Source organism: Ovis canadensis, chromosome 3 (assembly GCF_042477335.2).
Source record: "Ovis canadensis isolate MfBH-ARS-UI-01 breed Bighorn chromosome 3, ARS-UI_OviCan_v2, whole genome shotgun sequence".
Lineage (NCBI taxonomy): Eukaryota > Metazoa > Chordata > Mammalia > Artiodactyla > Bovidae > Ovis > Ovis canadensis.
This window is the reverse complement of record NC_091247.1, coordinates 122810968-122835448: the sequence shown is the minus strand read 5'-3', so window position 1 is coordinate 122835448 and position 24481 is coordinate 122810968. Positions and strand designations below refer to the sequence as shown.

The window sequence follows — 24481 nt, the reverse complement described above, 5'->3', positions numbered from 1 at the left end:
GTAAGGTGTTACCATTGGAGGAAGCTAAGTGATGGGTATAAATGACCTCGTACTATTTTTGCAACTTCTTATGAGTCTATAATTATTTCAAAATAAAAACTTAAAAAGAAAATGAAACACTGAAGGGAAATATACCAACTATATCAAGATATATATGAGATTAGATATTGAACTATAATTGATATTCCATCTATTCTGGCTTTCCTGAGTTTACACAATTAAAATTTAAAATAACACTGCATCTTTCTGAGAGGGAAAAAAGCATAAGCCTAAATTTCAGTCAGAATTACTTTTGAATAAGAAATGTCAATGAAAAATAATTCAAAATCTATGTCTCAAACCAAGGCTTTTGGATGATAAAATCTCTGCTCTTTCAATTAAACCCCACTGTGGATCACAATAAACTGTGGAAAATTCTGAAAGAGATGGGAATACCAGACCACCAAACCTGCCTCTTGAGAAATCTGTATGCAAGTCAGGAAGCAACAGTTAGAACTGGACATGGAACAACAGACTGGTTCCAAATAGAAAAAGGAGTACGTCAAGGCTGTATATGGTCACCCTGCTTATTTAACTTCTATGCAGAGTACATCATGAGAAATGCTGGACTGGAAGAAACACAAGCTGGAATCAAGATTGCCAGGAGAAATATCAATAATCTCAGATATGCAGATGACAACACCCTAATGGCAGAAAGTGAAGAGGAACTCAAAAGCCTCTTGATGAAAGTGAAAGAGGAGAGTGAAAAATTGGCTTAAAGCTCAACATTCAGAAAACCAAGATCATGGCATCCGGTCCCATCACTTCATGGGAAATGGGGAAATGGTGGAAACAGTGTCAGACTTCTTTGTGGGGGGCTCCAAAATCACTGCAGATGGTGACTGCAGCCATGAAATTAAAAGATGCTTACTCTTTGGAAGAAAAGTTATGACCAACCTAGAGAGCACATTCAAAAGCAGAGACATTACTTTGCCGACCAAGGTCCGTCTAGTGAAGGCTATGGTTTTTCCTGTGGTCATGTATGGATGAGACAGTTGGACTGTGAAGAAGGCTGAGCACCAAAGAATTGATGCTTTTGAACTGTGGTGTTGGAGAAGACTCTTGAGAGTCCCTTGGACTGTAAGGAGATCCAACCAGTCCATTCTGAAGTAGATCAGCCCTGGGATTTCTTTGGAAGGAATGATGCTAAAGCTGAAACTCCAGTACTTTGGACACCTCATGCAAAGAGTTGACTCATTGGAAAAGACTTTGATGCTGGGAGGGATTGGGGGCAGGAGGAGAAGGGGACGACAGAGGATGAGATGGCTGGATGGCATCACTGACTCGATGGACGTGAGTCTGAGTGAACTCCAGGAGTTGGTGATGGACAGGGAGGCCTGGCTGTGATTCATGGGGTCGCAAAGAGTTGGACATGACTGAGCGACTGAACTGAACTGAACTGAAATATCTTCCAATTTTCCACCTTCACTCTTGCCAAAACAACCTTAACACACAGCCGGAAACTAAAGCCAACTTAACCAACCAGATATAATTGAGTGTAAATTAAAACATGAAGAAAAGTAGACAAAATTTTTATTGTTTTCCCCTAGTCTTATCCTCAAAATAATCTAACAACAAGGTCACAAACTGTCTTTGCTCCATCCTTGCCAATTCCCTCACTGTCTACATATAATATCATAGATTAAACATTTTCCATTCACATTTCGTTAATTTGAAACTTGAATGCAGTGTAGCCTGCTCAATTATCCAAGAGTTCATTATCTAGCTGATGCTAACCAAGCCCATTATTTCTCTTTATTCTTTTTGTGTTACTTGTCTTTTCCTGACTTTCCTGGGTGTTAGTACTTCTAGCAGAAAATAAGAAGCTATACAAAGGGATAAAATTAAAATTGGTTGATTATTTTATGTATCAAAGGATTTATTAGTTAGAAAATGGCCACGATTCACCATAATGTGAGCCTGTATATTCTAGTTACTCACACCTCAATGGTCAAAGGTAATTCAGAGTAGACTTGATTGCAAAATAAAGCAAATTTTATTACCTGTATTTTCAGAAAATAACTCGATAGTCCATATCACTCATGATTACTCTCCTTTTATTAAATAGGAAAATGAAAGCTATCTTATTACAAGCAAAAACACTTTTTTCCTTTGATGTATGAAATCACTCCTCAACGTTATACTCTACTTGGACTCTTATTCAGCACCTGAACCAGTGCCTGGCCTAGATGAGCTTTCAGTAAACATTTAATGAGTGAACAATAGAAAGAAAGGAAGAATAAATGAAGAACAAATAGATTAAGAATGAATAAGTTCTAGAACCAAAAAAACTCCACGTTTATAACAGGTCAGCAACCATGTCACCAAAAAACTATGGTAAGGAATATTACTGGTGCTATTCTTACTGTAATAATATATATTTGTGTTCTGTAATGCTTTAACACACTCAGAAACACACTCACATATGTGCATTCACACACACTCAAGTATTTAAGATGCCCCTCACCCATTTCACCTGCACCCAACTCCATCTCCTCTGACAACCACCAATCTGTTCTCAGCATCTGTGAGCCTGGTTTTTGTTTTGTTTTGTTGTTTGTTATGGTTTTTAGAATTTACGTATAAGTAAGATCAGGGCTTCCCTGGTGGCTTAGTGGTCAATAATCTACCTGCAATGCAGGAGACATGGGTTTGATCCCTGGGTCAGGAAGATCCCCTGGAGGAGGAAATGGCTACGCAGTTCAAATATTCTTGCCTGGGAAATCCCATAGACAGAGGAGCCTGATGGGCTACAGTTCATGGGGTCTCAAAGAGTCAGACATGATTTCGTGACTCAACAACATAAGTAAGATTATACAGTATTTGTCTTTTATTACTTTTAAACAGTGAGTTTTCTTTGTTTATCTGCTAATACGTTTACTAAATAAGGTGACTAAACCATGACAATCTGGTAAAATGACATTGATACAACTCTTAAACCTGAAGCAGTTTGACAGACATATACAAGGTCCAGGTACATTCCATGGTGGAGACAGCAAAGATGACGGAGACCTGACCCCTGCCCTCTGTCTCCTAGCTGTGATCTTTTAAGCTACTGGTAAAGGAAAGTATCAGTGGAGGATGAGCTTACCTGGTGGATGTATAGTGACTAAATGCAAATGGGAATTGAGCATTCTTTGCCAAACTAGCTTAAAGGGAAACAAGATTCAAGGTGATAGGCCTTTTAGGAAAGAACCATTTACCAAGAAGACAGGTACAAGCTGACTCTGGGAAAATAGTGAAGATTTAAATTCCACTAAAATGAGAGAAGAAAATAGAAGACACATAGAAACACAGGTGACAGATGAGAGAAAGGAAGTTACATCTCTGATTAAAAAAACTTTTTAATTCAAACATTGCTCTCATTCCTTTGTATGTTCCAGGTACAGTCACGTGACAAGCAGGCAAAAGAAGTTTTAGAGAGTGTAGTCACAGTTCATTACAGAAATGGGGCTCTTACAGTGTGACCCAATGGGTGTGAAAAATTAAGTCTACCACTATACTACAAGTCATTTAGTCGCTCTGTCCTTCAGTTTACACAGTCATAAAAATGCATTATATGTATCTCATAGGGTGTCAGACGGATTCAGAGTATACAGATAGTATTAGCATAGAGTCTGACTCAGCGCAAGTGCGCCATAGTGACTTCTGCTGTATTGCCACGATTGTTACTACTGTTATTCTCATTATTGAAATGCATTCCTCAGTCTTAAAGAAAAGAATGAGTAACTCAGTCATGTGCTAGAGGACAATCGTGTGTGTTTTCTTCTCAATCTATTACAGACTCTTCAGATATGGCTGTGGCTCATCCCTTAGACACTCAAAGGAAGATTTAACATTTTTAGATCATCTGTTCCCTAACGTTTGGCAACACCTATGGAATAACACAGGTTAGTGAGAGAGCCCACAGTTCATGGTCCTGGTACTGGATTTCAAAAATAAGATATTCATGTTAGAAACAAGAGAGATGGGTGCAATGTGATTCCTTGGGGAAAAAACTCATCTCTGCACTTAACATGTGTTATGTATCAAGGTCTGTCCACCTGCATTAGGATCAAGATGGAAAGCAATGGAAGCAAACAGCAAAGCATATTATACTTGAATGCATTTTTTAAAAAAGTAATCAAAACAAACCACTTCCATAATTACAAACATATAACAAGTCCTATTATTTTTTCCTGAGAAGTTGGAAGAAAGGAAATTTTTCAAGTACTCATAATTAGATGAATTAATTAGGCTATTTATCACATGTTCTCATAAAAATAATACTAAAGCACACTACAAACAATGAATAATAATGTGGTCATTAGATTTTCCTTAAGATAGAAAACCAAATTAGCATTCTTAAGAGAAGGGATTAATATTGCTTTCTACTGTCCAGGAAACATTTCTAAAGTAGGTAACAATTAATATAAAGTCCCTCTCCCACCACTTTTAGGACGATTGTATACATTTTAAATATTTCACATAAAACATACAGTTTATTTCTTCAAAGAACATCAGTCTATCATTCTAAATAAAACAGAGATATTTTCCAAATGTTTCTGAGATATAAAGCCAGATTTTTAAAGTTACTTTTAGTGGTTTCAGTGGAGAAGGGGTAAGAAAAAAAAAAAGCTAAAATTAACTAAGACAATTATTATAGAAGCAATATAATGTAGTGTATATTTAGAGCACAGATGCTAAATTCAACCTGTACTGTGCCGTGCTATCTTCTGTGTTTAGCCATATCCAACTCTTTGAGACCCATGGACTACGGCCCACCAGGCTCCTCTGTCCATGGGATTTCCCAGGCAAGAATACTGGAATGGGTTGCCATTTTCTTTTCCAAGGGATCTGCCCCAACCCAGGGACTGAATCTGAAATCTCCTTCATTGGCAGGCAGATTCTCTACCACTGAGCCACCTAGGCAGCCCAAATTCAGACAGCCTGGGTTCAAATCCTACATCTGCTACTTATTAGTTTTATATGTTTAGGCAAGTTTTCTTAAACTCTCTGTATGTTCATTTCCATACACACTAAACAAGAGTAAAAGGTCCCCTACCTCACAGGGTTGTTAGAAACATTAACAAAATTCAAGTACTTAGTATTCTATGTGGCTCATAGTACAGATACCATAAGCCTAGCTATTTTCACTATATGCTGGACACTTTCATTCAAAAAGTTCTATGTTATTATTATATGTTATTAATATATACATTAATGATTTCACAATCAATAAAATAGGCTGGATTACACACAGTAACAATAGCGAATACTCAGTAACTTGAAACAATGCTTATTCCTCACTCATGCACCCTTAATGAGGCTTCGGTTGGACTTCCCAAAGAACCATCACCTACGCATTTGTTCCCCAGGCTATACATGCTTTCACAGCTCTGACTGACAGGCAGGACTAAGCATTGAAGCACTAGCCACTAATTGTTTCACAGGAAGTGACACTCCTTTCTCTGGCTGCCTTAGCCAAAGCTAATCCCATAACCACCCTTGGGACCCTCCTGTGGGCTCAGAAGTAGAGAGCAGACACTGCTGAACAGCAATACTCACCACGGTCCACACTTTGGTACAGTAAACTGCTCAAGGAATGGGGACCTAAGTTTTAACCCAGAAATCAAATTTTTTTTTCTCCACTAATAACAATCCTCAACACCTTTTCCCCTACCCACATTTTTACCCAAGGGGAAAATGATAGCATATTGTACAAATTTGCATCGGTAACAGTGGCAAACTTCATTCAGCCTTGATTAAGCAGGGAGAGTTGGGAGCAAGGAAATGTCAGGGCAATTGTGGATTAGAAAAGCACTTAATTCACAACTGAGAATCAGTGAAACTAAAAATTTTAAAAAGTGGAGAGAAAGCAAAGAGATTAGTGCAAAAGTAGACTTTTCTAAGTTCCAGTGCTTTCGCTTACAGTTATTTTAGCAAACAGTCAATAATAATGATTTTACGTCCCTTTGGCTACTAAATTTTTTTTTTACCATTTTATTGTACTACTTTTTTTGCACAGATATCTGTATGGATCATGTCTACAGAGCATTCTTCCTTTTCCCCTAATCTTCCCAAATTTCTTTTACTTAACTAATGTCACTTGGGAGAAACATCTCAAACATTATACTTGGGAAATGCTATTCTAACATCAAAACCTGGAGAAGGTATTCCTCTTGCCTAGCGTTCTCTCTTAAGTCAAGACCTACAGACTTTAGATGCTTTTATCCCACTTAGAGCAACTAATATTTTAAATCAGTAAAATTCACTACTTACCTAAAAGTTATAAATCGAACTCTGTCCTCTAACATAGTTGCCTGATCTGTTTTCAGCTATTCTAAGACTTTCAGCTGGACGATTTCAAACTGGAAATTCTTAAACTTCGATTTTCCTAGATAAGAATAATACTTCTCCTTTCTATGCATTGTCCCTTACCTCATTTGGCCATAATGCCAGCAAAAGTACATATAATTCATAGCTTTTATAAGTTCTCTAACCACATGGTTTACATAAAGAATACAAGTTTTTCAGATGTGTTTCCTAAAACTGTAAAGAGGTTATTACATTCACATACATTATCACAAATATTCATTAGCCTCCCACATGTTTCTCTCACAAATTTTACACAATAGAAAGAAATGATTCCACCTTCACAGAGTCACTGCTTAAGTGGAAATTTAAAAAAAAAAAAAAAGAAGAAGAACAAGGAATGATGCGGGGAAGAAGGGGAGGGAAAGGGGAAAATGAAAAAAAGGAGGAGTTGGAGGGGGGAAAGGAGAACAAGAAGAGAAAAATAACTTCAACTACTGGATTTTTTCCTCAACTAATAGTGTATGGCATGAACAAAGGAAAAAGTAAGCCACCTTCCAGGAGGTACTAAGAGTGTGGACTTTACCCCACACTTGGTAGAAGATTGGTCACAGCTGATTGAATTTCCATTGTGCATTGATTGTGCCATTTGTCAGGCAATCCATCCTTGCTTATGTAATCACAGCATTCCAGTAGTTCACTCTGTTCTGTCCTGAACTTTCAGCAGCATGACAGACTGAGAAAATTAGATACAGCACAGCACCAAGCTGTTGACCTTCAGAATATAAAATAAAGCCCATCTTTTTAAACTGGTCTTTCTTGATGAGTCTATCTGGGGAGAATATTGCTAACAGGCCATTTTTCATGCTCACCATGTACCTTCATAAAATATTTTTTCATTTCTAAAAAATGATAATTTAAAATTTAAGTGTATCTGTACTGTGCACAATATTATGAATAAATTCATTTCATTTAGAGTTTGTCAGAAGGGATACATTTTTTTCATCCCAAGATAAAACTCTCACCTTTCAACTAGAAGTAAATACACTGATAAATATGAAGGAAATTTTATTAGAGAAAAGAAAGAGAGGGAGGGAGGCTGAATTTCCAAGACAGCTTAATGTGGCTAATTGTTTGCCAAAGAATCAAAATTCAGTAGAGGAATAAATGACTTTCTGAGTATATAAAATCCACATTATATTTTCCTTATTGGTTTTCCTTTGAAAGAATGTCAGACTCAGAAAAGTTGCAAGTAAAAGATAAAGAACTTTTTTCCCTCTGAACCACTTACTGACAGGTCTGAAACCCCAGAATAATTTAACAAATCAACAAATATTAGTTCTTTCATCTCTTTTTTTAACTGTCTCTTTATCTCCCATCAAATGCTTAGATATCTAGCTCATGTAAATCTGTTAAGTAGCTTTTTATTCCATCTTCAAGACTTTTCCATTTTGTTTTTTCCATGAACTTCTGGCATCTAAAGAAAACAACAGATAAGAAACCACACAAAGTTCAACTTGTAAAAACAAGGAGTCCTGTTAATGAGGAATAGGTTTCAAAATAAGCAAAATTCCCTTCATTCCTATTTCACAGATTTCTTCACTTCTTCCTTTAAACAAGAGATGCTCTTAAAGGGGGAGGTGGGGAAAGGAAAGATAACGAGGAAACTTCTTTTCAGGTAACCCAGACACGTCCACGTGCTGTCATCTCACCCCCCCCCTTCCTGTCATTGTCCAATGTGTTCCTGGACTGTTTTTGCCTACCACCAGTTCCCTCTGTATTTCGGGATCCTGGTTTTGGCCTTCACTTCTCCACTGACATCACATTATTAAAAATCACTGAAGATTTCTGCGTCAAAACTGTTATGTTTCAGTCCTCAATAGCCTCAAAACTTCTCTAGAGCCCTTGACCACTACTGACCTTCCGTATTTTTATCTCTTCTCTCCCTCTTACTCCATGGCACCAAAATATTCTGCTCTTCCTTATCCTACTTCTCTGAATAAGCCTCCTCCACTCTCACAGGTTTTCCCCCCTCTTCTATTTATCTTCCCAGTTCGGTTTTTAGTATTTTATTCATTCTCTCTCTCTCTAAGTTGCTCTCTCTCTCTCCCCCCACTCAACATTCACCAAACTTTAGCTCTCATGTATTTACAAATGTCAGTCAAACCTATAATCCTATAAGCTCTTGCCAAGTCTTCAAATTATTATCTTTAACTCACAATCAATTCCTCCACCTGAGTATATGAGTCAAATTCTCAGGTTTATCATAACTTCTTGCTTCCCTACACCCCACCTGGTGATCATTATGTCTAATTTCACCTGGGACAGCAGCTACTCAGTTCCAGCCAAGCGTTGCCAAGTGAAAATGCTGACCAAGCGCTGACAGTTAATCTGCTTTTTTTCAAAAGAAGCCCCCCAAGACTGAATCATTAAAGGAAATTTAAATTTTAGATGAAATCCTTCAATGTTTAAATACTGACAAATACTTCAAAAACAGACAAACAAAACCCAGCACCTAGGTCACACAAAACCTATCTGCAGACTTACAGACAGGTTGTGACGTACAGCCTAAAAAGTAAATGCAAATGTCTGAGCTTGCTCTTCCAAGCCTTCCAAAACCATCCTGAAACTACCTTCTGGAGTACCTGTAACTCCAAAATAACCACTACAAGCCAACTGATCCATTCTGACCTACAAGCATATTTGGTGCTTTCTCTCCTCTATGCCTCTGTTATGTTTGGTTTGCACACAGAAGTTTTTCTTTTGCACACAAAAAGTGTTTTTCTCCCTCTCTAAATCCTACTTTAAGATTGAGTCCAAATGATACCATTTCTCTGAAAACTTTCTGGTCCACACCAGCTTCTGGGAATCTCTCTTCCATATTTCAAAAACATCAGTAACTAGTACTGTGTGTCAGGTACAGTCCTAGACATTTTATGTTCCCAGCCACCTCTATAATCCTAAGAAATTGATACTATCATTACTGTTATTTTTACCAATACGGATATTGAAGCGTATCCAAAGTAAGTGGCAGAGCTGGGGTTGAACCCAGACATTTCTTGCTCCAGTGCAGAAAGACGAGTAGGAAGTTCAAGTTTTGATCATCCACTATGGGACCTGTTTGTGCCAGGAAAAAAATTTTAAACCCTTAACATGACTCACCAGACCATTCACAATATGGCTTTCTCCTTCTGTTTCTTAATTATTACCTGCCAAGTCAGCCTTCTTTCAGTTCCTAGAAATTATTGAGCTACTTCATACCGCATGACCTTTTCATGTGCTGTTCTCTTTGTCTGGAATGTTCCCTCCTCCTTCTGAGTCTAATCCCTACACATTGTAATCTCAGTTTAACCATCATTTCTTCAAGACTCCTACCATGATCCTTCCAGAAAAGATTATGGTAAATCCCCTTATTATTTCATAGCATTTACTACAACTCTACAGAAATAGTTTTGTAATAATTTACTGTATGTCTCCCATCTCTTTCATCATTTTCTTTGTATTATACACACAGTGAGTGAATAATTGATATCTTTAACACTTATAAGCCATTTTAAGACTTGAAGACTTAAACAACCTTTATAGCTAGTCAGAAACTGAGATCTTGCATGTTAAAAAAAAAAAAGTACCTACACAATTTCCATTGTAGATATGTTAGCCAAGCAGAAATCACGTTCTAATCATCTGTATTTAGACTTTCCCTTTTTGGCTCATGGTCACTGTTAACACACATTAAATTCTAAATCAAACAGTATGTGAGAGTCTGATCACTGAATGTTGTTTAAATATAAATAAACTAAAATAGGACTGCAATATTTCCAGAGAAAGGGATAATTAATGCCCCAAACCAAAAAAATTAATCACAATGCATAATGCAAAAGAGAATTGCCTAATTCTTCACAGAGGGGTAGCTGGATTTCTCTTTCAGGAAAGGCAGTAGGATGTCTAATTCATCAGGAGAAAACAACCAAAACATCCTTTCTGTGGTCCCAGGACTAGAGAAATTACTAGGGGTTCTAATTGCTTCACCGTATATTCAGTTCTCCACTGAAGTCTCTCTAATAAAGACTTTATTCTCCCCAAAGCTAGGCACCAACAATGTGAATGAACCAACAAACTATGAGGAAAGTTAATTCTTCACATGTTCCTAGAGCACCTACATGAATTGGTTTTTCAAAGATCTCAGAGATTACAGTCCCAGAAATCTACTTTACAGGGCTATTCACTACAATGGCAGGTCCCTAATGTATCGCCCTCAAAGCCTTCTATTCCATGCTCATACTACTGCGTATGTAAACTGCTACTGAGTAGTTTATGCCACCGTGAAAGCTAATATGCATTACTATTTATGTGCTGGGGCTTTTGGTAGGCCTGTAGATTCAGAGGGGAGTTTGCTTCCATGAAAAATAAACAGACAAGCGTACAATGAGGAAGAATCCGTCCGACTTCTGGGAAACCATGGGGCTTCAGCGATCTTGACTACACACCTATGTCAGCTCCACCTCGAAGAGAACAGCTAGCTGTAGCAACCCTTCCCATTGGGGCTCAACATCTCCCTTCCCCAGATCCCAGCTTCAAAAAGTAAGCAAAGCACCTTCATATCAAACTGTGCCTGTATCCACTTGCCACCTCCCAAGACACGCAGAATCAAAAATCATCAAGTCTATGTATCCTGTTACCTATCACTTTTTAAATTCATATGTCTGTTCTGCCCTAGAATACAGCGATATAAAGCAGCGAGGGGGCAGGGGGGCGGGTGGACATTTGCCCTGACCTTGAGTCTACCTTTGCAGAAAAATGTTAACCAACAAAGAATATCTACAAACAGGATTCAGATTGAAACCATTTTTTGAATGGAGTTTCAGACTGGATGGATGGTCTCCTACGTCTACCTGCCTCTCCAACTCTGCTCTGCCCACCAAACTCCTCAGCAAGATTGAATCACACTGCTAAAACAAATACAGACTCAAAGACTTATCTGTTATTCACTTTGATCTGCTGGGCTGCTATAAAACAGGTACAGCCACGTGATTCCAAGAGTACAAAGATGAAGAATTTGGATACAATATTATCAAATACCGTGACCTACAGTGTACTGAATTTTTGAAAATACATACAAAGACCATTTGGCCAAAAACCTCTTTAAAGGTAGACATTTAAACCTCTTTAGACATTTTATGCCTACAATTTTTAAAAATTCAGGCAAACAACTAGAAATTAAGAAGAGAAAAAAACATAGAGGGAAAATCTCCAGATCTTAAAGGTCAATTTGACGGACATTTTGAGTTCCACATGGTCTGTACTCCCTTAAGCCCTCCCCAACTTCAATTAATCCTCTAGAAACCTGTTCTTTGCACTGCCCCTGCCACTACCTTAGGTCTGGCCCTCACTGGTTTTTACTTGGAGTATCCCAGTGATTTCTTGAGTTTTCTGCACAGTTTTATGGGATGGTGGTCACATAAATAATTCCAGTTCCATATTTTTTGACAGATAAATGGACACAGAACTTTGAGAACACATTCTTAGGTGAGACAATAATCTCTGTGTTTTGATCTTCCCAGATCTAGACATTTCCTGCTCTTAAATAACTGTGGAATGAGAGTGCAAAGATACCTATTCTTACTCTAACATTTATAGGGTCTATTTCTTTTAAGACTTGGTCTTAATCCTTTACAAATTAATCTTACTAGTTACACATTTATATATGACAAAACTGAAGACCAGAGAGATTAAGCAACTTGCCTATGAACACACAGCCAGTAACTATAAGAGCCAGAACTCAAACACAAAATTCTGGCCCCACAGACCAGGCTGTTAACCATCAGGACACCTCCCCGCCCCCTCACCACATGTATACCAAGTGCTTGATTTGCTGACGGGTACATGAGAGAGGATCAATCAAACACTACTGGAAAACCTGAACTGGATGGGGAAATGTGCTAGACTCTAAAGGTAAAACCATGTAAACAGCTCTGAACAATCGGGGGGCAGAGCGTGGTGGTGACAGAGAACAGTCTCTGGTTGAGAGGCCATTCTCCCTTCCACACTCCTACTCCCAACAAGATACTCATCAAATACAAACCTGGCATGTCATTCTCCCATTTCACTGCTGGGGACTTGGAAATGGCAGTGGGAAACGCCACTGCAGTGTTTTGCAGACTTTTTTAGAGAAAACATCTCTCCCTCAGGGCTGGCTGAGGAAAGCAACCACACTCTTAAGGGCTAGGCACAGGGCCCAAAGAGCAGCCGCAACTCTTGAGTCCTCCTGTGTGATTCACCCTCAAGAATCTGACAAGTTTGGCATTTATTCGACAAGTGTATCTTTTGTTTGTTGTAACACAAAAACAATGTTTATAACTACTTACAATCGTAACTCTAAACGAAAAAAAAAAAAAAACACCTTTATTCCTACCACGATTTCTAGCACCTTCTAGGTAGGTATACTACCTATTCTCTCTGGAAAACACTGCAGCTTCATACACAGGATAGGGCTGTGGACCCGATCCCAGCTACTTGGCTGTGATGCATAAATCCTTCCCCAAACCAACCCCTGACTCACCAGTCCCCTTTCCCACCAACACAACTATTCCCAGCCACATCAACAGTCAAATTTCAACCTGTGTTCCACCTCCTGGACTTTAAGAACTGGGGCCTTGTCAACTCTGAGAGGACATATCCATTTTTCCAATCTGTACTTCGGTGTGATCTGACTCAAGTCTTCCACCAACTCTCTCCCTCCCCACAGTGTGAGGATACTTAGAAACCCTTAATTCATCACTCTGCTTGCACCTGTTTCCGTGGTTACTTCCCTTTCCAGACTGTGGGTCCCTGGGGGGCTGGCTCTTGCTCAACTAAGCAGAGCCTGGCCATATAGGCAAATTTCTGGTCTACAGGAACCAGGGTTCTCACTCTAGGTAACCGAATCCCTCAAGACAAAGCAAGAGAGCTTGACTTATGAAGTTAAAATTAAACACGGATTTAAAAGGTGTGATCACACCTCCAGTCTCATCCTCTTTTCCCAAAAGAACTCCAGGTTCCGATGCAGAGGACGTCGAGCCTGGACGCCCAAAAGAGATGGGGGTGGGCGCAAAATCACTCACCAACTGGTGGAAGGCGAATGCCTGTTCTCCAGCGTCTTGGTCCAGGGCTTGTACCAGCTGATCTGCTCCGCGGCTTTGCCCCAGAACCTCTCGGGGTCGGTCACCGAGGCCGCGAAGTGGGTCTTGTACTCGGCGCCGCCCGAGGACAGCGCCCGGCAGCCCCGGCCCCCGAGAGCGCCCCGCGGGCCGGGGGCCACGTACGCCCGGCGGGCCGGGCCGGCTCCGCGCGCGGGAGAGGACGCGGGCAGGGACCCGCCGAGGCCCCCTGCGCCGGTGACTTTGCGACACTGCAGCCAAGACGGCTTCATCGCTGCCGGCGGGGTCGCCCCTTCCTCCCCAGCTCCTTGCAGGCTCCGCCGCGCACCACCCGTGGGGCGCTCGCGACTTCCTGGGGCCCCAAGGAGAGCAGGCGGGAGGCGGGAGAAAACCCCGAGGTGTGCCCAGGGCCCTGGGACTTTGGAAGGCACCACCAGAGTCGCCGGGAAAAACCGACCTGGAGCGGCGGGGGGAAGCTGGAGAGGGGGCGCGGAGGCGGGGACTGGCGGGGGTCCCCGCGTCGCGGAGAGAAGCCCGGCGCGTCCGCAGCCCCGCGGCCCCGCCGGGAGGGGCGCCCCCGCCCCGACGCAGCAGAGCCCCTAAGGCGCGGCCCGCCGGCCCGGCCCCGCGTTTTCCAGGAGACAAGTCGCGTGCAGCGGCTCGGGGTCGGCCTCCGAGAACCCGCGGCAGCAGCCGCCTCACCCCGGGCGGCAGGAGCCGTCGGCCGAGCCGAGCTCTGCGGCCCTGGGGCCCCTGAAGTCGCACGGTGTCTTTATTTACTTCTTTTGAAAACAAAGCTCCATCCCCGGCCACTTAGAACACAAGTGGCTCCGGGGCGAGGGCGGCTCCAGGATTTCCTGACAGCTGAGAGAGGAGGAGGAGAGGGAGGTTGCCCAACCGAATTGGGAAGAGCCTCTTGGGGGTGACTGACAGGCCGCAGGGAAGGTGCCCCCCCACCACCACCACCTTGGGATGGGACCTTCGGATCGGACTCCCCACGCGAGCTCGGCAGAAAGCAGGACGACCTGTTGCTTTCTCTGTCTTCCCGTTTGCCTCTTTGGAGTTTCTTTGGCCCGTTTTTTGTTGTTGATGTTGTTGTTGTTTGATAAGTCAAAAAAAACAAAAACAAAACAAAAATTTAAGTCAAAAGGAAGAGCAAAGTCAAGATGAAATGAATCAAGAAAGAGGAAGCTGAGGAAACTTTAAAAAGAAAGGCAGGCTGTGTAAGTTACTGCCTGGTGGGCTTAACGTTCTTTAAACTCCTCACTATTCGGTTTGGTTTGGGGTTTGGGTTTTCTTGGTTTTGTTTTGTTTTGTTTTGTTTTCACCCATTAGTGAAATTCAGAGTCTGTCTCGTTTGCCTTGTATTGTGCCACATGCTGTTTGGTGTGACAGCATTTGCACTTTTAACGGTAAACACGTGTATGCCCAAATCCGAGGTAGCAAATAAAGAATGCCCCGACCCTAGGAAGATTGTAAACTTGAGAGGCTGTAAACAGATTTTTTGTATGTGCAGGAAAAGAATATGAAAATGAAGGTTAAACAGAACAGGGATAAATATAATAAAACAAAGAACATATCTTTAATCACCTCAGCTCTTTCCTTTCATCTAAAAAATGAGACACTAGACTTTTCCTTAACACCTGCAGCCATAACCTCCTGGCCTCCTCCTCTGCTCTGCCCAGCTGAGTGATGCCGCTGTCTGGTCTGCAGGATGCTCTGACCCCAGATCATCCTCTGTGGTGTTAATGTCCATCTTAGTCATCTGAGTAACAAATGTGTTAGCCCCTGCGTTGTGTGAGTTGAGACTGACTTGGGGGGGATAAAGGAAGCAGGCAGCTCTCTGCTGGCTCCTACTGTGTGCCAACATTGTGCTGGCACTTTCAGATACCTTAGCTCCTGCATTTCCCAACCAGTACTAAGAAGCAGAGGCTGTAATCCCCACGTTGACCACCTTGAGGCAGTGTGATGGAGACCTTGGCACTCCTGCAATTCAGGGTGCACTGACCTGTCATGTTCGCGCTGCCGCTTACCCCAGCACACAACACAAACACATTTTCTCTCTGCGCCCCAACTTGGAAAAGGTGGGGACTCTGACTCCAAAGTCCATGATTTTCACACCAGGCTAATGATTCAAAAGAAGAAAGATTTTAGACTTCCGGCAAAATATAACAAGGTGGCTACCCACATCCATTCCTCTTCATCATCTTCCTTTTATTTCTAAAAAAAGAAAGGACAGTGGTGACGGTTGTGGTGGTGACTGTGATGGTGGTGGTAAAAAATCTATAAGAATGAAGAAAACGTGAGAGGACAACAAGCCAAATGAGACAATGGAAAGAAACTAAATTCATGATGTATGACTTAAGGGGGCAGGAGGGTGGCAGGGGGAAGCTGAAAGGAGAAAATGGACTTCCTTATCAGAAACCTGAAATGTTTCAGCTTTAGGAGGCCCTGGGATCCTCTGAAAGTTCAGGATGAAGTTTAAGGACTTAAAAACAAAAGGGCTGATTAAAAGATTGTGTAAGACAAGTTAGACCCCCACACTGCTGGGTTAAACTGTTTTGTTTTTTTTTTTTTTTTTCTGGACCCTGCATTGTGCTGTCTTGGTTTAAGTATTTTTTAAAATAAATTATGATTACCAGTTTCATTTCAAGAAAAGGGAAGAGCCTAAGTGAAGGTCAGTCCACAGGAGGAGTACTGCAGATGAGAACTGGAGTGAGCAGTAAAACTAGAAACTTGAGCCAGGCTCCCCCATCCCTGGGATTCTCCAGGCAAGAACACTGGCGTGGGTTGCCATTTCCTTCTCCAATGCATGAAAGTGAAAAGTGAAAGTGAAGTCCCTCAGTCGTGTCCTACTCAGTGACTTCATGGACTACAGCCTACCAGGCTCCTCCATCCATGGGATTTTCCAGGCAAGAGTACTGGAATGGGGTGCCATTGCCTTCTCCGAGGAAGCTAGAAAGTAGTGTGCAGGTCTGCCTGAGGTTAGACCATTTCACCTTTAACACCAAACATTATTTGAGGCTGATAATCCTTATCTCACAGGATTGTTACAAGATTTAAATATGTATAAACTGCATAGCACCTAGGCATTAGCAAACCAACACCCAGTCCAAAAAATCAATCCCTCAAATCTCCAACTTCACTAACACCCTTAAAATTTTAGTCAGAAATTTTTGCAAGAAATTATTTTAATTGAAGCATACATGTACATTCTATACTTCTTCAAAAAGAGCAAAATTATATTTTTAATTAATTTGGGGGCAACGTGGTTGCAGTCTTTTTAGTTTTCACGCCCTCTAAAATTCTAGCTTTTTGTAATAAGTACAATATTTATTTCATTGTATGGCAATAAATGGTATGTTTAATATGCTATTCAAGATGACATGTTAAACACCTTGAGCAAAGATTAGTAGATCAAGATTATCTGAAACTTTCATATGATGAAGAGGCATGCAAGGAAAGTGTGTAGAGAATCAAAAAAGTGTGAAAGACTGCTCGAGAAAAAAATGAGAGAAAGGAAGGAAATTGGAGTTGGAATACTACTGCATGTATGGATGTGAGAGTTGGACTGTGAAGAAGGCTGAGCGCCAAAGAATTGATGCTTTTGAGCTGTGGTGTTGGAGAAGACTCTTGAGAGTCCCTTGGACTGCAAGGAGATCCAACCAGTCCATTCTGAAGATCAGCCCTGGGATTTCTTTGGAAGGAATGATGCTAAAGCTGAAATTGGCCACCTCATGAGAAGAGTTGACTCATTGGAAAAGACTTTGATGCTGGGAGGGATTGAGGGCAGGAGGAGAAGGGGACGATAGAGGATGAGATGGCTGGATGGCATCACTGACTCGATGGATGTAAGTCTGAGTGAACTCTGGGAGATGGTGATGGACAGGGAGGCCTGACATGCTGCGATTCATGGGGTCACAAAGAGTCGGACATGACTGAGCAACTGAACTGAACTGAACTGAAGAAAAAGATGCTGCAAGTTAGGAAGGGAGAGTAGAATTAGAATTAAAAGAGGAAAAAGATACAGGAATCCTGCAACTTTTCACTAGGTTTATAACTTCAGCCTCTGATCAGTCATTCTTAATACAGGCTGAACTTTTTTTCGGAGTTCTTGGTCAGTCACTAAGTCTTGTCTGACTCTTTGGAACCCCATGGACTGTAGCATACCAGGCTTCCCTGCCCTCCAGTATCTCTTGGTGTTTGTTCAAGCCCATGTCCATTGAGTCAGTGATTCTATCTAACCATCTCATTTTCTGCCTCCCCTGTCTCCTTTTGCCTTCACTTTTTCCCAGCATCAGGGTCTTTTCCAATGAGTCAGCTCTGCACATTAGGGGGACAAAGTATTGGAGCTTCAGCATCAGTCCCTCCAATGAATATTCAGGTTGATTTCCTTTAGGATTGTCTGGTTTAATCTTGCTGTCCAAGGGACTCTCGAGTCCTCCTGCTCCACAGTTCGAAAGCATCAATTTTTCTGTGCTCAGCCTTCCTTATGGTTCAACTCTCATAATCATACATGACTATTGGAAAAATCATAGCCTTGGCTATCCAGGCCTTTGTTAACAGAGAGAGTAAAAGGAATGAAAAAATACATAGTTTAAAAATAAGTGTAGACTACCGTGATCATGTTTTCTGCTGGCTACAGAATTTTCACATAATTTTGTTTAGAGTTAAATGTCTACCTTTGTGTATTGGAACTACTAAGATTTTTACTACCGACAAAAGTAAGAATGTTCTCATATATCAAATTTCCTGGATATTATGAAAACGTGGCATGGAAGCATTTGCATAAATTATTTCTGCAGCAGGTACAGACTGTGCTGAATTTTGAGCCTGCAGAAACACTGCAGATTAATTCTGATTTAATAAAGAAATTCTGGAAAATATGCTAGTTTTCATAGCTCAGTAAAGATTTTTAAAACTTCTGAAGTGAAATAGCTAATAGTAATGTAATTATAGACTCCTGTTTTGAAACTTTCTTCTTTCTTGCTCACACAGTAACTTCAGTAAAGTCAAGGAGGAAAAGGCAGATGAAAGAATTGTTTTAAAACAAATAATATTTCGGTGGATGGGAAGAGCTCTACAATTTCATCCTAGCAACCAAATGTAAGGTATGGGATTCATCGACCAGCTTAATTTTTATTTTTTAAAGACAGTCCTTATCAGTTGCGTGAGTGCTAAGTTGCTTCATTCGTGTCCAACTCTTTGCGACCCCATGGACTATAGCTTGTCAGACTCCTCTGTCCATGGGGATTCTTCCTTCAGGCAAGAAAACACAAGTGGGTTGCCTTGTCCTCCTCCAAGGGATCTTTCCGACCCAAACCACCATTTCTTACGTTTCCTGCATCGGCAAGCAGGTTCTTTACCACTAGCGCCACATTATCCATTTTAAATAACCAAAAAGGGTCTACTGTATAGCACATGGAACTCTGTTCAATGTTATGTGGGGCAGCCTGGGTGAGAGGGGAGTTTGGGGGAGAATGAATACATGTATATGTATGTCTGAGTCCCTTCACTGGTCACCTGAAACTATCATAATATTGTTTGTTAATCGGCTAACCCTAACACAAAATTAAAGATTTTTTAAAGTAAAAAATAAAACATCTTAAAATGTATTTTTAGTTAGTAAAAGGTAATAAAAATATAGTTGCTTTTATTTGAAGAAAACTGCAAAGGAACAACCTAGACAAATACTTCTAATCATTTTTCTCAAGTTCTTGGGGGTTTTGTTTGTGATTGTTTTTCTCTGTATAACAATTTATAGTCGAGGGGAAAAAATCTCATCAATGGAGCTGTGACTAAAAATGGTTAATATTTTAATCAGATCCCCCAAATCCTTGAAAGATCATTTTAATTCTTCAGAGGTAATTCCTTAGAAAGTATTGTTTCTATTTTATAGTCTTAAAACCACTGCTTGTTACTCAGTTTCTGTATTAATAATAAAACTTTATATAAGAAATGATCTCATTATCAGGGAACAAATGATGAAAAGGAAAAGAAATATCCTTTATAATAAAAATTTTTGTAAAATGTAGTTGATTGCCTAAGATTACTTCAGATTCCCAGTTTGTGTGTGCATGTGTGTGTGTGTGTGTATTTGGAAGATACAAAGTTAAACCAGAAAATGAAACAAGTCCAAAACAAGAGTTGCTCTTACATAACAAGGAAGTGGGTAATCACTTTGAGGTTTTAAAGACAACACAAGTATTTCAGATGAAGTACTGTTTTAAAATGGAAGAAAATATGAAAACAAGGAAATTACTTTTAGTAGATCATAAAAATGGATATCTCATTTATATGTATGAGACAGTTTTAAAGTATTTGGACATTTTTCCCAGCCATCATTCTGAATGTGAAGAGTTTAGCTGATTCTTGTGATACTCGTATGCATTATCTGTTGACTCAAATCCCTACCTTTTAAAAAAGTAAATGACTGAATATTTAGAGTTCTAGGGTGTGTTCAGAATCTCCAATGAAGATATTTTGTGTATAGCAAGGATTTCAGTGGACTTCTCTTGTTACTTGGTTACACTTGCTTTTTTGCTTAATCCAGATACTCCTATAACTTGGTGTGAATATAAAATTTGTTTCTTTATATCTGTATACTTATGTGGATATTATGCAGGGTTTATTTGTTTATAACATTATACTGCTTCTTCCCATTGAAAGCTTTATTAGCCTAGTATAAACCATAAGCTTTGAAAGAGTAAGACAACTGTTGTTGCTGTTTTTACTTTTCATCACTTTTTGGTAGCATTGTTTTATATCTATGAACTAAAAGTAAGATCGCTAGGTTCTGCCAGACTATTCCAGCTACCAGAATTATCTTCCTTTGATCTCTGCTGTGACAACACCAAGAGGCAGTACAAAGGTTTAAGCTTTTTAATAGGTGATTGCACCTGCAAAGCTAGCTATCAGTGTGTGTGTTTTGTGTGTGAAATGACTGATTTCTCCTTTCTTCTCCTTTGACATCTCTAAAGGCCATTCCTTAATCATTCCTTCAGCAAGCGAATCTAGTAACTTGCTAGCCTTTCTGCAGGCTCCACCACCTCCTATCACTCAATTGATTCACAAGTGTTTACTGAATCCTCTCCCTACTAATGCTCAGCAGAGTTCTAGGAGCACCAAGAATTATTTATAAATGACTAAGAGGTACTAATAGATCCGTTTCTGTTCCTGAGTAGCTCATAGTATAGTCAGGAAAATAACACAGCAAGTGTTATATACTGTTAGGTTCTTCAGAGGTAGATGAAAAAGCAATAGTGGAGGAAGGACCCTAAAATGGAATGGAAAACCCGATGACTAAGGCAAAAGTAATCATCCTAAAACATGAATCAATTTCATCACTCCCTTGCCTAGAATTGTCAATGGCTTCCCACCACCTATAGTGAGGAGTCTGAAGCTGTTAGCATTGATCTGGCGTTTTCACTTGGGATCTATTCTGCTCCCCTTAGAGTCATTTGGAAATGAGTAGTATATTATTATCTATTGCTGTTTAATAAATTATTCCCTAACTGAGCAGCTTAAAACAACAGACGTTTATTCTCTCTTGTGAGCGTCTGTGGATCAGGAATCAGGATGAATTAGTTAGCTGGGTGGTTCTGGCTCGAATGAAGTGGTAGCTAGGTGGTCTCTTGGTCAGAACTAAGATCATCTCAATGGGCAGGAGGATCAGCTTCATGCTCACTAGCATAGCTGCTGCTAGGAAGCTTCAGTTCATGGGGCTGTTCAGAAGACATGACAACTGACCTCCCCCTGACCAAGATGAGTGACTGAGTGATGGATTGATTGAGTGATGTGCTATGTGTGAGTGGGAGAGAGAGAGAGAGAGCAAGACAGACACCACAATCTTTTATATAGCCCAGTCCCATCAGTTCAGTTCAGTTCAATTGCCCAATCATGTCCGACTCTTTGCAACCCCATGGACTGCAGCACACCAGACTTCCCTGTCCATCACCAACTCCTGGAGCTTACTCAAACTCATGTCCATTGAGTCAGTGATGCCATCCAACCATCTCGTCCTCTGTTGTCCTCTTCTCCTCCCACCTTCAATCTTTCCCAGCATCAGGGTCTTACAAGGAGTCAGTTCTTCACATCAGATGGCCAAAATATTGGAGTTTCAGCTTCAGCATCATCCTTCTAATAAATATTCTGGACTGATTTCCTTTAGGATGGACTGTTTGGATCTAAGGACTCGCAAGAGTCTTCTGTGACACCACAGTTCAAAAGCATGAATTCTTCAGCATTCAGCTTTCCTTATGGTCCAACTCTCATATCCATACAGGACTACTGGAAAAACCATAGATTTGACAACATGGATCTTTGTTGACAAAGTAATTACTTTGTTGACAAAGTAATATGCTGTCTAGGTTGGTCATAACTTTGCTTCCAAGAAGCAAGCATCTTTTAAGTTCACGGCTGCAGTCAACATCTGCAGTGATTTTAGAGCCCCCCAAAATAAAATCTCTCACTGTTTCCACTGTTTCCCCATCTATCTTACATAAGTGATGGGACCGGATGCCATGATCATAGTTTTCTGAATGCTGACTTTAAGCCAGCTTTTTCACTCTCTTCTTTCACTTTCATCAAGAGGCTCTTTAGTTCTTCCTTGCTTTCTGCCATAAGGGTGGTGTCATGTGCATATCTCAGGTTATTGATATTTCTCCCAGAAATCGTGATTCCAGCTTCTGCTTCATCCAGCCCAGCATTTCTCATGATGTACTCGGTATATATTCCATGAGCTGGTAGCTCAGACAGTAAAGAATATGCCTGCAATACAGGAGACGTGGGTTGGATTGCTGATTTGGGAAGATACCCTGGAGAAGGGAATGTCAACCCACTCCAGTATTCTTGCCTGGAGAATTCCATGGAGAATTCCTGGCAGGCTACAGTCCATAGTGTCTGAGGTCAGGGGGCGGGGGCCAAGAAGAGCAACTCCACGTCCAAGGAGTGGTGGCTGCACGGGTGCAGGAGGGCCAAGAGGAGCTACTCCATGTTCAAGGTCAGGAGGGGCGACCGTGAGGAGATACCCCTCATCCAAGGTAAGGAGCAGTGGGTGCGCTTTTGCTGGAGCAGCCGTGAAGAGATACCCCACATCCAAGGTAAGGGAAACCCAAGTAAGATGGTAGGTGTTGCGAGAGGGCATCAGAGGGCAGACCCACTGAAACTCTAATCATGGAAAAGTAGCCAATCTAATCACACTAGGACCACAGCTTTGTCTAAATCAATGAAACTAAGCCATGCCATGTGGGGCCACCCAAGACGGACTGGTCATGGTGGAGAGGTCTGACAGAATGTGGTCCACTGGAGAAGGGAATGGCAAACCACCTCAGTATTCTTGCCTTGAGAACCCCATTAACAGTATGAAAAGGCAAAAAGATAGGACACTGAAAGAGGAACTCCCCAGGTCAGTAGGTGCCCAATATGCTACTGGATATCAGTGGAAAAATAACTCCAGAAGAATGAAGGGATGGAGCCAAAGCAAAAACAATACCCAGTTTTGAATGTGACTGGTGACAGACACAAGGTCCAGTGCTGTAAAGAGCAATATTGCATAGGAACCTGGAATGTCAGGTCCATGAATCAAGATAAATTGGAAGTAGTCAAACAGGAGATGGCAAGAGTGAACGTCGACATTCTAGGAATCAGTGAACTAAAATGCACTGGAATGGGTGATAACTCAGATGACCATTATATCTACTACTGTGGGCAGGAATCCCTTAGAGGAAATGGAATAGCCATCATGGTCAACAGAAGAGTCCAAAATGCAGTACTTGGATGCAATCTCAAAATCGACAGAATGATCTCTGTTCATCTCCAAGGCAAACCGTTCAATATCACGGTAATCCAAGCCTATGCCCCAACCAGTAAGGCTGAAGAAGCTGAAGTTGAATGGTTCTATGAAGACCTATAAGACCTTTTAGAACTAACACGTAAAAAAGAGGTCCTTTTCATTATAGGAGACTGGAATGCAAAAGTAGGCAGTCAAGAAACACCTGGGGTAACAGGCAAATTTGGCCTCTTCCAACAACACAAGAGCAGGCTCTACACATGGACATCACCAGATGGTCAACACCAAAATCAGATTGATTATATTCTTTGCAGTCAAAGATGGAGAAGCTCTATACAATCAGCAAAACCAAGACCGAGAGCTGACTGTGGCTCAGATCATGAACTCCATACTGCAAAATTCAGACTTAAATTGAAGAAAGTAGGGAAAACCACTTGACCATTCAGGTATGACCTAAATCAAATTCCTTTAAGTGGAAGTGAGAAATAGGTCTAAGGAACTAGATCTCATAGACAGAGTGCCTGATGAACTATGGACAGAGGTTGGTGACATTGTATGGGAGACAGGGATCAAGACCATCCCCATGGAAAAAAAAATGCAAAAAAGCAAATTGGCTGTCTGGGGAGGCCTTACAAATAGCTGTGAAAAGAAGAGAAGTGAAAAGCAAGGGAGAAAAGGAAAGATATAAGCATCTGAATGCAGAGTTCCAAAGAATAGCAAGGAGAGACAAGAAAGCCTTCCTCAGCAATCAATGCAAAGAAATAGAGGAAAACAACAGAATGGGAAAGACTAGAGATCTCTTCAAGAAAATGAGAGATACCAAGGGAATATTTATTTCATGCAAAGATGGGCTCGATAAAGGACAGAAATGATATGGACCTAACAGAAGCAGAAGATATTAAGAAGAGGTGGCAAGGATACACAAAAGAACTGTACAAAAAAGATCTTCATGACCAAGATAATCATGATGGTATGATCACTCACCTGGAGCCAGACATCCAGGAATGTGAAATCAAGTGGGCCTTAGAAAGGATCACTACTAACAAAGTTAGTGGAGGTGGTAGAATTCCAGTTGAGCCATTTCAAATCCTGAAAGATTATGCTGTGGAAGTACTGCACTCAATGTGCCAGCAAATTTGGAAAATTCAGCAGTGGCCACAGGACTGGAAAAGATCAGTTTTCATTCCAATTCCAAAGAAAGGCAATGCCAAAGAATGCTCAA

At 40.9% G+C, this 24481-nt stretch overlaps 1 protein-coding gene across 4 annotated transcripts in view; it reads right to left on the bottom strand.

Moving 5' to 3' along the window:
* The window catches only part of ACSS3 (acyl-CoA synthetase short chain family member 3), a 183878-nt gene extending 169572 nt beyond the window's left edge, over positions 1–14306 (bottom strand). For 3 of the 4 annotated variants that reach the window (XM_069584131.1, XM_069584132.1, XM_069584129.1), the window contains exon 1: positions 13434–14298. In XM_069584131.1, coding sequence (XP_069440232.1) covers positions 13434–13741 — 308 coding nt within the window. In that variant the 5' untranslated portion in view covers positions 13742–14298. Of the gene's footprint in view, positions 1–13433 lie in introns of all 4 variants that reach the window. The other variant, XM_069584128.1, reaches the window with a different exon arrangement.
* Positions 14307–24481: the final 10175 nt, after the last annotated feature.